At 31.1% G+C, this 17,789-nt stretch overlaps 1 protein-coding gene across 1 annotated transcript in view; it reads left to right on the top strand.

The window, feature by feature from the left end:
* The window catches only part of RhoGEF3 (Rho guanine nucleotide exchange factor 3), a 421,983-nt gene that overhangs the window by 56,411 nt on the left and 347,783 nt on the right, over positions 1 to 17,789 (top strand). The window contains exons 2-4 of the mRNA XM_076419229.1: positions 8,047 to 8,185; positions 8,252 to 8,412; positions 16,376 to 17,314. Coding sequence (XP_076275344.1) covers positions 8,047 to 8,185; positions 8,252 to 8,412; positions 16,376 to 17,314 — 1,239 coding nt within the window. The remainder of the gene's footprint in view (positions 1 to 8,046; positions 8,186 to 8,251; positions 8,413 to 16,375; positions 17,315 to 17,789) is intronic.

Here is a 17,789-nt window from a genome sequence, read left to right as displayed (position 1 = left end):
TTATACAGATGTAAAAATAAAGCAAAACTGATGAAACAATTAGCCAAGACCCTCAAATTACGTAGACACACTTATTTCAAAACTAATTTGGTAAGAGTTTTTATCCTCAGGGTCGATATATGTACCACGCAAAATATTATACAAACAAGAGGCTACATAATGGGAAAACTGGTGGGGGACAACACTAGTTAGGCGACATAGTGGGTATCCAAAACCGCGAGATTTAGCTTATATAAGGTGACACTGCCCACCGTCTGAATTAAACAAGTTCAATGTCCATTAGACGTGGGATTTTTATAGAATTGTGACTCGTTATCGACGATAATTTGTTTCCTGTCTTAGATCCTAAAAATGTTTAATTTTTATTTATTAACATCAACGTTTATCATTATCAAATTGTTACAGATTTTATCAAACTAAATATGATCTTTGAATAAAAATAAAATACGAACTATTCTTACTTTCTCAATATTATGGTTTAATTTTTGAACGGATTTGAAAACGTTACGAAAATTATGTTAACATTTGTATTAAATTGTACTTTTTCTGTTCAATAATAAACAAGTACTGATTAAGTCAATTCCTCTATCGATAACAGCATTTGATTATTGGTTTCGACGTTTTAATAATGCTTATTTCCATCTCTTTCCTCTAAGATCTCTTTCCAATAATATTATAGCAGTGGAAACATTTATGTGAAATATTTTATAAAAACACCTTTAGTGTTTAATCCTTTAGTGTTTGGCCTATGTGTTAAGTGCTGACGATGATACTATATTCAGCGATACAGATGTTCTTCGGGCTTCAAGTACCCTTCAGATATATTCCGCACTGAAAAACAAAACAAGAACGAATTCATTACATAACTCTGTTGCGAAATTGATCTTCAGATGCAAATGGAAGTTTGATATTCAAAGTTGTAACAGACGGTCGACATCATATAGAGCTATAACGAAAAGTTGTCACTACGGGCGTTTCCATGAGCATACAACCACACTTTTAACATAAATAGGTTGAAGTTGTGACAAAAATTGGTTCTTTAATATAAACTTAATTATGTAACTATAATCCACAAAATTATAAAGCATATTGAAGAACAGGTATTGCCAATTTTGCATACTTTGATAGTAATTTTTTTGGGTAAAACTAATTTTTGAGTTCATTTTAACATTTGAAATAATGTTAACAGTAGACGAAGTCTATGTTTCTATTTATATATATTTATATTTTATGTTTCTATTTATATAATAGAGACGACATATTAAAATTACCTTAACAATTTTGATATTGAAAGGTCAGGTAATCAGTTAGATCACGAATTTACGACTAATAAAATGATTCCTATTCGCTTAAAAGTAAACTAAAACGTGCAATGTCATCAGGTGTGTAAAAGGACCCTAATGAATATGGTCAACAAAGGACTATTTGTTTAGTAACCCCCCTCACGAACAACTGCTTAGATTGTCATTCTATTAATTTAGTTAATTTATTTTATATGTAATATCAGTGGCACAGAAACATATTCTTTTAAACAAATTTGGGAATTCAATAAAAATGTCGGTGATAGTAGCATTTTATTTTCTTTTTAATTAAAAATATATTACGTTAAGGATTAATTTTTTTTAAATGTCTATAAAATTTTTCCTAAATACTGTTGTCCCCCATCAGATTTCCAATTATATAGACTCTTGTTTGTATAATATTTTGCGTGGTACAGATATGGATCCTGAGGACAAAAACTCTTACCAAATTAGTTTTCAAATAAGTGTGTGTATGTAATTTGAGGGTCTGTAATTGTAATGTAATTGTTTCATCAGTTTTGCTTTATTTGTTACATCTGTATAAATAAAAGAATGTTTTTACATATTTCAAGAAAACATCTAATTTTTATTAATTAATTGTGATTATTAAGCTTATAATAAAAAACTCATAATTATCCATCGATATTAAGTTTAAACTATTTACAAAAAAAAGACTATATTCTTAAATAATGTTAAGAGGTTTTGACTCTTACCTATAAATTATTGTGGCTGTATAATTAACTCTAGCTTTCAGATATTCTGTAATGTTATTATAAATTACATTTGATAACCTTTTTGTTCAATTATTTTATTTAGTTTACAATGTTCTTGTATGTCAAAGCCAAACTGAACTAAAACTAAGAGTTGATGCGGCAATATTGCAATATTTCGACAAATATCCATGAGGCATTACTAAAAAAACTAGTTCTCCAGTCTACTATATATATTGACCAATAGGAGTAAGTATATAAAATTCCGGCTTGGTTGGCGCAGTGGTAAATGCGATAGGACAGTCTTTTTACTGTCGCGATAATAGCGGGTTCGAGTCCTGCTGTGGTATGATCGTAAATTTATGTTTGATATCAGAAAATAATTGTTTGAACAATTTAATCTATTTAATCCCTTAAACATTTGTATGCAACTACGTATCTTTATCCTGGACTAAAGTTTTGAAGCATCGCTAACATAGTTCTATAACAGAAAAGTTGTTTTCGCAATTTGCAAAATCAATTATCAAAGATGGAGGGATCAAAGATGCCATATATGCAAAACTGTCAGTATTATATCTCTCTTCAGACATTTAAACCAAACGTTCAAGTATATTCTGAACAATAACATACACATACATGAGGCTTTCACATTCTATAATAGAATTTTCTACATTTAAAGAGTATTAACTCTATACTGACCTTTAGTTCTTTTATCACCCTATCTTAGTAATTGTCAGCATTAAATCATAAACCACCATTCATAAAGATTCATTCAATCATTCTCATTTTCAGACTCACTACTCAAGTAATTAAATAAGCTGTTTATTTCTAATCGAACAAAAACTCCCTCACGATTCCACAATTTGGCAATTTCTTCTTCAATATGTCTGATCAAACTCACCCAAACCGAAGGTGTTATTTTCGACAATGCCTGTTTACATAAATATAGACAGCTCTGGCTTGAATATCCATCTCGACTTGAATATATATTGTAATAATTCTTTATAATACCCCCCATCAACTTAATTGGATTAAATATGCAGTGACAGGGAGGAAGACGTAATACAACAACGTATAGTTTAATGTGTATATTTTTATAAAAAACTTTTGTTGAACTACATCTTTTATTTGGTCGAATAGCAATTAGCTTAATTATTTCAATTCATATATTATATGTACGGAGCCTATTTTGATATAAATAAAATAAAATATATGAAATATATGAAGACTGAGTGCCTCTTTCATCAATTATTCAATTTCTATGAAATAATTAATAATTAGTAGGTTTTTCATATGTATAATCATCCGTTAACTTATCGACACAGTTATTTACCAAACTAGTAATAGCAGGAAATCGAAGCAGGTTTAATATCTGCACATTCAGTTTTTTCCACATCACGTGTTGCGGCATTTGTTCTGTTTATACAGCTATAATTAATATAGAACATGTAATTTAAATTGGATTTCACGCGGAAAACTCGCGCTCTGCTTGTAAAAAATTAAAAACTGATTTCGTTATGAAATAACGCATAGGTTTGTTATGCGCGTTTATCTCGTCAAAAGTTGCCATTTTGATATATAAATACAAGCATACCCAATAGACGTTGTCTCGCTTGAACATTGATTTAATGTTTAACTAATGTATATAACGTAAAATAGCCGGTTTGGTGGCGGAGTGGTAAAGGCGATGGGACGGTCCTCCTACTGTTGCCCAGTTCAGATAAATCCATAGTTGGTAAAAGGAGACTTTAAAATATATAATTTTTTTTTTAAATAACGTAAAATATATAAAAATGTACGGTAAAATATATTATTATATTATACAATATAAAAAATCAATTAATCTCAATCTCAAATTTACATAACTACGCTCAAAAAGTTTCATCGCAATAGGACCAACCACTGAAAAAAAGATCAAAATAAGAACAAGTTTTTTTACTGTAAATTAAGAGACACTGTAGAATGTAAAACACACTATAACCTATGAAAGGGCTAAGTTAGCAGATATTTGCGGGGCCTGATGAATACATTAGTGACATGGAAATTAAGCTCAATATAGATTAAGCTGTCGAAGATAGCACGAATTACTTTTAGTATTACAAATAAAACATTAATATAATATTAAGTTTAATTTTATTTACACATAGCAACAGCCATTCTTGCGGGGGCTAACATGCTAAATTTTATAGTGTGAGAAATATGCCAGTTGTAATGAAAAATATTTTTAAAAAATCCTGAAAACTTTGTCGCTGCCATCTACCTCGAAATGAATAAAACACACACAAAAATTATATCAAACCTATTAGAGAGTTCAGTTACATACACACGCATAGTAGAACTATATATATTAAGATATAAGGCGTTAGTTACTTTATAAAGAAAAGTTCAAAAAATATAAAAAAAACATTTTAATACATACATCAAACTTATCTTAATATATTACATTCTTCTGAAATAATTCTGAGAAATGACTAATAACAGACATTAAAAAATGTATTTAATCCTTATTAGGCTTTTTAATATTTTATGAATATGTTGGACTTTTTCGCTAACTTAGAATATTAGCAATATAAACTTCACTCAAAATATACTTGACCTAAATTAACTTCAATTGATTTTCGCAACTCGTATAAATCTTAATCTTGCTGATCCCACTATATGGCCGGCAGTATATTATGGTGTTGAATATTCCACTTCAGTATCAATTGATATGGTCCGCCTCTTACGAATATTTTTGATTCTCCAAGCCGTCCTGTATGCTTGACATCAAAATTTTCACAATTCAATCGTTGAAAAAAACAACCGAAAATTAAAATACGACGAAGAAACATCACCACACATTTTTAAAGGTGATCGACTTCATAAGTTAGAAAACCCACAATTTGTGATAAGTGCAGATCTCAGCTAAGCATCAAATACATCTTGTAATCAGTTGGTTGGGTACCATGGGTACGCCCTCCAGTGGCGGTTCTTTGGCCCAGAGGGATCCATAGAACAGCTTCTCCAGTTAAAAAACCTTGAGCGTCTGATGAATTATCTGGCAGCCGTCGGATTACTTTGGTATATATCATTAAGGCTATTAACATTTTATACCAATTTGACATCCGCCAAAGGTATAAAAAAAACTGTAAATTTAAAAAAAAATCAAACAATATAAGAATTTACACTACTCAATAAATCAGAATTGCAATTTATATAGAAGCTTAACAATGTTATTTATATATAATAAAATTACATCGATATTTATTTTGCATTCTATTGGCAGCAATGCATTTTTCCTGATAGGGCCAGTTCACCAGCGACGTTTTCAATTTTTCACACGTTTCCCTCATAAAATAAACAGCGACCCGTATTTTTACGTATACCGGCGACGGGTAGGCAGACGGGCCACGTCAAACCTATTAAAATTGTATCAAAAATGCATCGTAACTTGTTTGCATTTTTAAAATACACCTAACTTTCCTAACAAAAGCGCTCAGCGAAGAGACGCGAATTTACAAAGCGCGAAGGGTCAACGGGTGAAAATAAATGATAAATATTCATGGCTATAATTAAATTACGTACGAGTCGAATGCTTCCTAAATTTGCTGATGTATAATTTATCGCTAACACCAACTTAGCTCTATTTACTATTTATTCCACAAAAATTGATTTAAAACTACTAGGTCTCACCGGAATAATGTTAAAGAAACATTAATGAATTTAATTTTCAATATAATGTAATTTAGAAAATTTACATTAATAATTTATTATCAGCATTACATCTCAGAAAACTCTCTTGGTGCTGCCAGGGCTATCCTTATTTTCTAAATCGATACTATGATACTTATCCAAGTCTTCTTTAAGCTGCTCATTGAATCAACTATTTAAAAGAAGGAGGATCTTACCACAGAAACCTGCGCAGATTTCCGTTACGGTTCATTCATCAATCATGTCCAAGCTATTGTTATCTGCGTCTCTGGATTTGTTCATCAACTGTAAACTGATTACCGCAGTTTTTTCCAACATACCGCATTCACGAAACATTGCTTCAGGTCATTTGGAGTTTTAATTTATTTCATTCCTTCCTGACAATACCATTTATTAACAATTAACCTGACAATACCAGAACTTAAATTCTATATCGAAAAATTGACAGGATTACGAAGATTTTCAAACATCATTCAAACAATATGGTTCTATACTAATTAAGCTGTTCTAGGTGCCATTTTTCTACGTATCGACCAGGTCATTCTTAATCATTAGTTCATGATATAAATATAGTTACAGAAACTTTCGCCATTAGAAAAAATGTATTTTGGATTTGCATACTGACTATGATTTTAATCTTCTAGGTTTATTTCGTCATTCTTAAAACTTTGAAATCATGTACGCCAAGTATGGAATTCCACAGATTAAATAACATTTCCGCAAAATAATAGAACTCAAAAGGAATAATTCAGATTAGAATAAAGGCGATATCTATCAGTGAAAATGCGAAATATCAACATATGCAACTGGTAAACAACATAACCTAACTTTTAAATTCGACGGATTTGATATTTATAAGTTTACTATTTAGTATTACTGGGTTATTTAGTATGCACTGACGCTAATCATGGAACGCTCAAAATTAATTTTTTGACATTCACTACATTTGTTGTTTGATTCACAATCTTACTGTATAATCAAACTGTTTTACAATGTCAGTCGTTTTACAGTGATGCTACTCCATCACATCTCAATTGTCAGTTTTGATTTAAACGATTTACAAGAGTTTATTTTGAAAACACAACTCAAATTCTTAGACAGTTTCCTTTTCAGAAAATTAGCATCTGATGAATCAACTATTTCTAGGGGTTTACATGCGATGAGAAAGAAAATAAAAAGAGATCGAAAGTGAGCGAAAATGTATAGTTTCCTATGGGGTATTGTGGCTTGCGATGAAAAGTGAATCAACTGCGATAAATTCCATAAATCTGTAGGTTAGCCCTATGTAGGAGAGGTATTCACATCGACATCAAAACGGAATATTTATGACCGTAAAACCTTGGGGTGTATACAGTGAAATTAGCAAGATGTAGTTTGTTACAAAAAAGACCAATTGAAACTATTAGTTCAAGTTTCTACTTACGTTAACTAAACAAATTTAACAACGTATTTATCCAAAAAAGATCAAGAATCGTGAGTAACAGACACAGACGGAGCAATCCTTTTTTATGACAACGATCGTCCACTCATTGCAAGAATTCCGAAGTATACCCTGTTGCAACTCGAACAGAAAGTCCTGCGGCAGTCAGCATAGGGCTTCGAAAAGTTCTTCAACATCATTCTCTCAACACGGTATTATCATGTTGCCAGAAAGAAGAGAAAACATTCCTTAATTTGTTGGAAAATATTACATTTAATATATATTGTACCCAACATTTCAGTACTATAGTGTCTTCAAAGTCTTTTTGTACATATGTCATGAAAATGTTTAATGTTTTGCCTGTCGCAATTTGTAAATTCGTTTTAAAATCAGACAATTTTCACAATGCCGTCTGATCGAACACATACGAATGAGCCTCTCAAAGTCGTCCGGTTGTCAGACGAACACAAAATTCTTGATAGTGATAAGAGGTTATAACTCTAACCTATAAAGTATTGTGGCTATAATAATTAATTTTTAGATGTACAATAATGTTAAGATAAATTATTTTTGATAATATTTTTGTTCAATTATTTTATTTAGATTAGAATTTTGTTGTAAGTCAAAGCCAAACTGAACTAAAGCTCAGAACATAGCGACGTTTTGACCTCACAAATTTAGATGACATATGTACAAAATAACTTTGAATAGGCTATATGTCGTTTTCGAGCTTATAACACGGCCAATTTGTACACTCAGTTTTAAACTGTTCTCAACAATTTATTAGTGGCTCATTTTTGTTAAACGACGAATATATTGCGACACCGTAACTAGGGAAGGTTTTCAAAATTCTGTTATAGTTATATTAGTAACAAATAACTGTAAACTCAGAATCTCGAATTACACAGTTCTCTTTCTTTTTCAGAGGATCAAACATATCAATTTTACATTTGCGAAGTACGTCAGAACCGTGGGAGAAAGAAACGGTACCAAATTATTCATCGGCCGCCCGGTCTTATTTCGCATCGAGCCGTAGCACCACGGCAGCAAGCGCACCATCAGCTGTAAGTTGCCTCTGATTGTCCTTTGTATCGCTACGTATAATTTATCGTTAAATTATATCTGGAAAGGCTCCGCCGTTAACGAAACACCAGTCGTTGGGAAGCAGCACCAGCAGTAGCGCCACTCACAAATGGACCACCTCGCCCAGCTTCCACTCGGGATCCGAAGTTAATTCTCCCGGGATATTCACGTTCAGCGGCAGCTGTAACAGAGAATTATCACCAGTAAGGTGAGTCAATTATCGTCTTAATACTATATTATACTGGAACTAATTTGTAATCTAATACAATGTTAGTGTAAGTTTTTTTTAGAAGTCAATTAATTAACTAATAAGTTATTCAAACAGTGTTTTTTTTTCTATTCTGCTTGCTGTTGTGAGATAATCAATCAAGATTTATTAATTGATATTTATTTGATGTATATAGCCACTATATTTGGTTTGTTGATAGGAAATATGATTTGTCAACTTAGAAACTGTAATTGCGGGGTCAATATAATGGGTGCAATGTAATATACGTATATATATATATATATATATATATATATATATATATATATATATATATATATATATATATATATATGTATATATATATATATATATATATGTATGGAAGGAAATACTCCAGAGAAAATAGAAAAACGCAAACATATTAAATAATGAATTGCATGTTCGCCTCTTTCTTTATCTTCTACATACTTTTAGCTAGAAGCTATCATCGTGACACTACACGCCATCCGCATCAAATAAAGGGATTTATAATTGTAAACATGACTTTATTAACCGACTTCAAAAAGGAGGGGGTTCTATGTTTGGCTGTATATACTTTTTAATATATGTTCGTCGATTTCTCCGCCAATTACGGACCGAATTTCAAAATAATTTTTTTATTCGAAAGAGTCAACTTCCGTGGTGGAATTAAATCAGGATATGATGGGGGGAAGGGGGAAATCGAGGAAAACGCTCAAATTTCAATGCACATACGAAGTTTTCACATATACTTTTATTTAAAATAATCAGATATTTGTTTATAATGTTATTGCTGAACTTATGTGACAAAAAATCGGAAATTGATCAGTGTATACGCCATTCAGTTTGCTTTTTAAGCATTTACCATCTTATCATACCACAAACTCGCGGATTGGTTTCCCAACGTGGACAGCAATTTTTTTTTGTTCCAATTTGGTCGGAAAATTTGTCACCTAGACCAGGTAGCGGACCCCGGGGCTTGAAGCGTTACTAATTTTCAATCATTGTCTCTTTATTCATATTTTTCCTCACAGGGGCATTTCTTTTACTTGAGCTATCCATTGTAATGCCTTATAAAATAACTGCGTAATTTGAGTAAATATCTAACACCAAAAGCAGAAAAATTAAATATTTTTCATAAAAAAATTTAACCGACTTCAAAATATAATTAAGAAACTCACTAAAAATTAAAAGATAATCAAACTTAGAATTTTAACACGAAAAAAAAAGTTTTTTTTTATTTTAACTACTACCAACTGATCATTATAAAGTCGGCGCCAAGCAAATAATTAGATATGGTTTGTTCGTAATTTAATTTTGTGTATATGTAACGAAATCTTACTATTATTTTTGTATTGTTTTGACTCTGAACCGATTTAAAGCTTCTCAGTTGGTAGTAGTAAAATAATAGTGTAAATAGATAAGTAGACTTAGGTAGGTATTAAGCGAAATTGTGTGCATAAAATAGTAAATAAAATACGTGTAGTAGATAGGTTAAATACGTTTTTTGTTCATTTTAATTTAGTTATTACAATGATTATTACGTACATATTTTATTTTAAAACGTTTTTTTTTGTGTTAAAAATCTAAGTTTGATTATTTTTCAATTTATAGTGAGTTCCTTATTTATTTTTTGGAATCGATTCAGTTTTTTTGGTAAAAATATTTTATTTTCCACCTCAATTAAATAATTTAACCATACTCATTTATCTCATTTATATAGCCTATTACTATAATGGTATTCTAGTATGCCTCCAGTTAGCGGTGACTATGTTATTACCTCTTTGTTAAAACATTCAACATTTCATTTAAAACTGTCATTCAGCTTCAACTATTTTTCGTTAATTTTTACATATAAGTAGTCTAAAAGATTAAAAAAATAATTTCGATACAAAGTACAGTAGAGCCGATAAAAAGGTTAATTTCTCATTCTATTTTTCGTAATCAATGTGGTAGTGGTAATGAAGAGATTTTTGTGGATATGTACCCACCTGGTGTAAATTGACGTTAAGCTCTTTGGTCTATTAGATCCTATACGAGTACAGATTCAAGTTTGCAAAAAACCAAATTAATGTCCATGGGGAGCTTTGATCGTCTTAAACTTTTCTACACGCTTTTTCGAACAGCGGCTATATCTTTGATCTATACAGTATTTCTGAATGGCCAAGAAGATCTTTAGTTCAGCTCATTAGTGTAGCTTACAATGATGGCTCAGTTATATTATCTTTAGTTAACAAAATGCACGTGTTATTTAAATTATAAGAATTTTAAGATAGAAGATATTGAAGGGTTAAATGACAACGGTACATTCTGTACTGGAGGTTCAAATTTAATCTTTTATAAGGTATATAAATACATTACAGCGTAGCATTCTTCAATAATATAGTGGTCATCATTCTTTAGCAAAATGAAATTCTCATTGAAACAACATCCCAATAGACAATATTTAGGAGTAAATTTAGTTTACATATTTCAGTAATGCGTAGGCTTATCTAGGGCTTTTCGGAGTTTGTGTTCCCAAGTTACGGTAGTATTTTCTAAATATATTACTTTTCTTATTTGATTTCAATAGATCTGTTGCTGAACATAGATCTGATGCTGACTATCTCTAGATCTCATGTGTCGATATTGACATCAATAATTTAAAAGTGCTAATGTTGATGTTCATGACAACTATCTAAGAACCTACAGATATGCAAGTAGTTGATAAATAAACTTTATTATAATATGTGATATGGGTTGAGAAATGTTCAAAATGGCGTATTGTAATTGACGATGAAAACTTGATCCACAACAAATCCCAAGCACAAAAATATCCATGCCGATAACCAAGCGCATCCAGTGTACTCAACAAACATAATGCTTTCTGTAGTACGATGTAGGGTACACATATTTCTCAATAAATATTTTTTAAAGTGCAAAAATTATTGGACTATATGCAGCATCTACTACGTAAAATATCGTCTACATATCTAGCTTTTATTTATATACAATTACTTGCAGGTTGTATCTAAACTATGTATAAATTCTTTACTGAATTTAATATTATATCGCTTTTAAAAAAATGCGAATGAAATATTTTTTAACCGACTTCGAAAAATCAGGAGATTCTATGCTCGGCTGTATATAATTTTTTTAATGTATTCGGTCGATTTTCAAAATATTTCTTTTATTCGAAAGAGTGCGCTTCCGAGGTAGTTTCATTAGAACCAAATAGAAAAGGGGGGAAATCAAGGAGAAGCCTAAAATATCAAAGGCACGTACAAAGTTTACACATATTTTTTTATCTAAAATGTTTAGCTCCCAAACGGAGGTCGCAGGTTCGACTACGGGCGGGGATAATAACTTTTTGTTGTTGTTTGGTTAGAACATTTGTCAAATCACCTAGACTAGGTAGCGGATCCAGAGGCCTGAAGCGCTCCTTAATTTCAATCATTGCTTCTTTATTCCTATTTTTCCTCATACGAGCTACACCTTTATCTGGTCTGTACATTGTAATATTAAATAAAATATTTGCGTAATTTATTGAATAAATATCTAATATTAAGAAGAGAGAAATAAAATATTTTTAACAAAAAAATGGAACGGCTTAAAAAAAATAAATAAAGAACTCACTAAATATTAAAAAATTATAAAACATAGATGTTTACCACAAAAAAACACATTTCAATATAAAATATATACATTATAATACAACGATTATAAATAAATCAAAATAAACAAAAACCTTATTTAACCCATCTACTACATGTATTTAATATTCTACTATATACATATAATTTGGCTTAATACCTACCTAAATATATTTATCTATTTAGAATATTATTTTAACTACTATCAACTGATCACTTTGAAGACGGTACCGAGCCCTTTACTTTTCTTAAAACTCTTTACCAAAGAAATGTGTTCCCCAATCATATCATATTATTAACTCTTTATATATAAATTAAATACAGACGTTATTAACAGAACAATAATACTTTACAGAATATATTGCTTAAATTAGATGTCTGTCCAAGCCAACTTAAAAAAAAAACTGGTAAAACTGGAAAAAAGTATTTCTAAAATATGTTTGGTTTAACAGTTGCAATACTAAAATACAAATCACGAAAACTCTAGAAATTACGAGATTATAACATTTATTCATATAGACATATTCATTACAAAAGTTGCAGAATGTGTAAAAATTGTAATTTTCAAATTTCTAAAACTTAATATACTCTTAAATAAGGTGGCAATATTTTTGATAAATAAGATAACACTACATTGATATACAGCTATACAAATAATGTAGATCTTTGCTTTCATTTAGTATTGGCAGAAATACGGAAATGTTTCAATTAACTAGACAGGTTCAAAACTATTGAAGTATAAAAATACGTACCCTGATGAAGCTTTCAAAACCTCTATACGCATAAATTAGCACAATCCCGAAATTTAATCAACGTCTCATTACGGCTATAGGTAACGTATAATGAGTTTGTCCGGGGCGGGGGTGAAGGCCGTTCCGCATTCCTCCGTTTCCGTCGCGTTTCCAACTCTCCGCGCGGAAAATAATGTGGCATTTCCGTTCGTTAAATTGCAACTGTGCAACATTCCCCGTCTGAAAACTGGAAATTTCGTTATATCGCGTTGGCTCGTTGTGCATTCAACATGGTTCCGACGTGAGATATTTGGCTTCGGCGTAATTTGTCGACAATACGGCCTAAAGCGCCATCGATTTTAAAATGAGTTACTCTCTGCCTGTAAAAAGGTAAATCGTTCCGCTTGTAATGAAATTTTAACGTTTAGCAGCAAAACTCCATCATGTATACTGTAATGATTTTTATTTGCATTGGGAACTAGGGAATAAACATAGTCGATAGGCTGTAGCAAGATAATTGAATCAATCGATAATTCAAAAAGTACTCTATTCGAAATAGGAATTTCTATTTCATTTCGAATGCACATTTCCCTTTCGGATCCATATGGACAAAGTCGTGCAATTCTCAAGAGCGTCAAAACGTGAAGGTGGTGCACTTAAGTGAAGGTTAGCTTATTTTTAAATATTATTTTGGAACTTTATCAACAAAGGTTGCAAACATACATTTACATAAAAACAACGGTTATTAATCAATACCAGTGATGAAATTTTATTTTCTGCCTTGTACTAATTTTACTAACAAAGGCAAAATAAAAAGATTATGAAGAAAATATTTAATATTTAGCAGATTCAGTGGTGGATGGTGCATAAGCGCTGCAGTATTGTAGATCTCCAATAAAATAGTTATGTAATCTCACTAAAATACTACTATAAAACAATATTTTCTATTACTTACCAAAATGCAAATCTTACTTAGTATTTACGAATTCTTGTTGTAATAATTAAAAAAAAATTTAATAAAAGTGCTATATTTTAATAAAGGTATCACAAAGTTTTCAAAAAATGTTCAGGTTCGTACTAAACCTGAATATATGTCTCCATACTATGTCGGGAGTAAATTGGCAGATATCCTATCTTTATTGCTAAGTTTCAAATTTGTTATTGCAAACTATAAAAAATAAATGGGAAATATCGTCGAAAATATCACCGCCATTACGTGTCGTCCCAGTATAACAAAGTAACCTTTAGAGCATAAATATTATTACCCAGTTTATTGTCACTAAACGATGCGGTAGCGAATGAAATAAAATACAATTTTTACATTTTTCGTTATATGCAATCTAAAAATATATCATATAATAAATGGGTGGAACTGCAAAATTATTTTACCAATATTTTAAAATAAATTTCAGTAGTTTTTTGTTAAAATTGTTGGAATGTGTTAAAATTTTAAAATATCGTAAACGTTCAGAGGCTTTACGAAATTATTGTTTGACTAAATAATGAAAAAATGTTAAATGGAATTATTACACTAATATCCATATTTAGCAGCAAAGATAAACGTGATAATATGTATTTTTACATACAGAATAACCGCAAGTAACACAAATATTAGATAAGATAATAAACATCTTATTAAGTCATATACTGTTAAATAAAGGCGTCATAGATCAATGATATTCCAGAACATATGGAAGGGCATGTCCGAATATAATTTTTTTTAAATTTAACATTAACTAGGAGAAAAACAATAATTAAATTTAATATGTATAATGCCTTGCAGTGCAAATGTAATTAAATTTTAATATATAGATGCCATTTACAAGAAAAAAGCGGTATTTTATGTTTTATTCAAAATAATATTGTTAAAGTTATTTTTGTTTTAAATAATTAATTATTTTTTTGATACTTTTATACGATCTGAAACCAAATTTAGCCATCTCCAAATCTATATAGATTGTCTTATAGCTTGTTAATACACCCAATAATTTATATAATCTTCAACATCATTCAAAATAACTAGAGGGAGGTACAACACTACTTAACAACAATCAACTTCCAATTTAAAAAATAACTAACCATGAAATATATAAAGTACAATATTAAAGCAAAATACAACAATTTTACATGTGACTAAGTCTCGACACAAAAATATACTATATTCGTTGCATTCTAGTACACACATTTTTCTTATTCTTTTTCATGTGGCTTCATAAAATGAATAGTTATCAATGTTGTTTTGGCGAACTGGATACCAAAAATCTCTATGGTTACTCACTTGCCTGCAGTTGTGGTCACTGGAGTTAATAGTCAGCCTGGAATAGAGATCTATCATAATCCTAACATCTGTTATTTATCATTTATTTTCCCTCCAATATCTAACAGGTTAATAGGAACAGTTAATTTAAGTTCTATCTGACTAGTGAGTGGTATTGGTAAAGCAGAAAAGTGGCTACTAAGAAACCTGTGAGTTTGTTTAATACATTTATTAATATTAGGAATCCGATATGGTGTTATCAACTTTGTTACAACTCAGATGAACTTTGTTTTAGCTACCAATAAGTGGGCCTCGTGAATAACGGAAGATATTTCAAAGGTAGTTAATCAGGGTTGACAAATAATCAACATTCGTGGTTCTGAGTCGGACTAAAATATATGATATATACATATCATTGTGAAGATCATATTTGAAGCAATATTTTATTTATTTTGTAATAATAATAATAAGTAATAATCCTTGTTTTTATTCATTCTACACTCTTTGAATTTTTTCATATACCAAAGAATTAATTGCCTTTTGTGCTTTGATCATTTTTTGCAAAATCAAAAAGTCATTTATTTGGAAAAATATTCTCCATAATTTTATAAAGATTTTTCCTATCCATATGATAGAAACCAAAACCGTGCGCGAATTAAGTGATGCTGGATCGATCTGAGTAAATGGAAATTGAACTGTAACAGTGTATTCTTCATAACTTTTCCAACATGGACGAGTTCCAAAGAGGATGGGTTTGCTTTTGCTACTCATTGTTTATACATAGGCTTTATGAAATGTGAATAACGATGTTAAAACCTTTCAAAATGGTATATTCAATATTTTTAGTGAGTTTGCGTGACAGCCATTTTCCCTTCTTTTAGATGGTTCTTCTCGCATATAAATACCTGAAAAAACTCGTTCGCTAATTTTAAGTTACCTGAAAATTATGTTCTTCATCTAAATTTTCATTCCACGAGTCCTACAATTCATTATCTTCCAGGTCTTTTTTTGTCATTGACATCTTCATTGACTTCGACAACAGATTACTTAAAATCAATCAACAATAATATATGTCGAAAATGTAATTTTAAACATTTAATGAATATCGTCTGTATGCACTAAATCATCAAAAGTACACACAAAGTTTTATTATATTTATAACGGCGGAATCATATTTGTAGACTTAGTAAATGTCTAGCAACTATATTGTAATGAGAAAATCGATTTCTCCGTAAGTCTGATATGATTCCGATTTTATGTATATTTGTCTGTACACTATCAGCATTTTTCTACATTCTAACAACAAAATTATTGTTTTCTAGATGGTGTGACCGTGAGGTGGATGGAGTTTATTTAGGCAAATCTGGCTGGGTCCAGGTTCAACAACGGTCTCTTGACGATAACCGTCGTGCCAGCTACTCCATTAATCTCGCCAAATCACTACAATCCAACCGGACTGGCATCAAGCTGGCCAATTACCACTTCAGTAGCGAACCGAATAAATCATCTAGTTTCTCACGAACCAGCAGCGTAGATCCGCGTCTCGAATCACGCCCTGAACCTCGGTCAGATCCTCAACCAGATACTCATCGTCCCGCTTATCTGGTGCTTCAGAATCGCGAGTACGACAGAAAGATCAAGACTCCATCACCGTTACCTGAAAGTGGGTCGTTTTCTCCGCCTTCAATAACACCCATTATTTCACCGCCACCAGCGTTTCAAGATAAAACGAAAAGTCCGGTGAAGAGTCGAGCATTCTTCGGTAAGACTCCATTCTTACCGAGATCGAATGCCATCGAGGACAGTGATAACAGTCCACCGAGATCACCACCCATCGTTAGTCAATGGAAGACAACAGCTCCTAATGCTCCTACCTTACCCAAGCCGAAACCAGTGATTAAAACTTCGCCTGGTATCGAAAAACCACCCCGAGCGACGAAAAAGGTGCCCCAGGCTAAGTCTCTGGAAGAAACAACCGCTTCTCGCAGAATGCAGTTCAAGCAAAAGTACGGTTCGTCATCAAGTTCGTCGAGTTCAATGGGTTTTAGAAGTTTGGACAGTTGTCTGAATCGAACAAGTAGTGTGATGCCGAGGTTATCAGAGAATACCGATTCCTCTATTGACGTGTATGAAGATGCTGATGAGGAAGATAATAACAGTTCATCGGTTAATATGAGTATGGTGAATACTGCCGCTTTGCAGGCGGAATATAACAGAAAATTATCACCATCTGGCAGGCCCAATCGACTTACCCATTACAGGTGCGTAAATCAATTTAAAATCTAGAAAACTTCAAAATAATCGAATTATAAAAATTTAAAAATTAAAAATTATCTATCATATTTCTACAATTATTATTTTTTCTTTCTGGTATTTACTATTTCTCAATTTTCATCTTATTAAAAACAGAATATTTATTTAATCAAGAGCCCAATTTTCTGTATACTTTAATCAATTCAAATATAATACCAGAAAAATGGAATATTATCAAAAATACTCTAGTTTACGTCTATTTAAATAAGTTAGATCTTGGTTTGTTTTGACTAGGTACAGAAGGATGCGGAAGGAGTACATGTGACTCATCATACTGCTACTAGCAATATAGTCTATTCAAATTTTTTTTAGTAATGCATCATGGATAGTTGTGACGTCGAAGTATTGCAATGTTGTCGAATTAACTCTAAGTTTTAGTTCAGTTTGGCTTTGACATAAAAAAATCTAATCTAAATAAAAAAA

Source organism: Rhynchophorus ferrugineus, unplaced genomic scaffold (assembly GCF_030347505.1).
Source record: "Rhynchophorus ferrugineus isolate W39M unplaced genomic scaffold, kcgeb_rfMv2 rfM1, whole genome shotgun sequence".
Classification (NCBI taxonomy): Eukaryota; Metazoa; Arthropoda; class Insecta; order Coleoptera; family Curculionidae; genus Rhynchophorus; species Rhynchophorus ferrugineus.
Note: the sequence above shows the minus strand (reverse complement) of the source record. Positions and strands in the feature narration are given on the sequence as shown.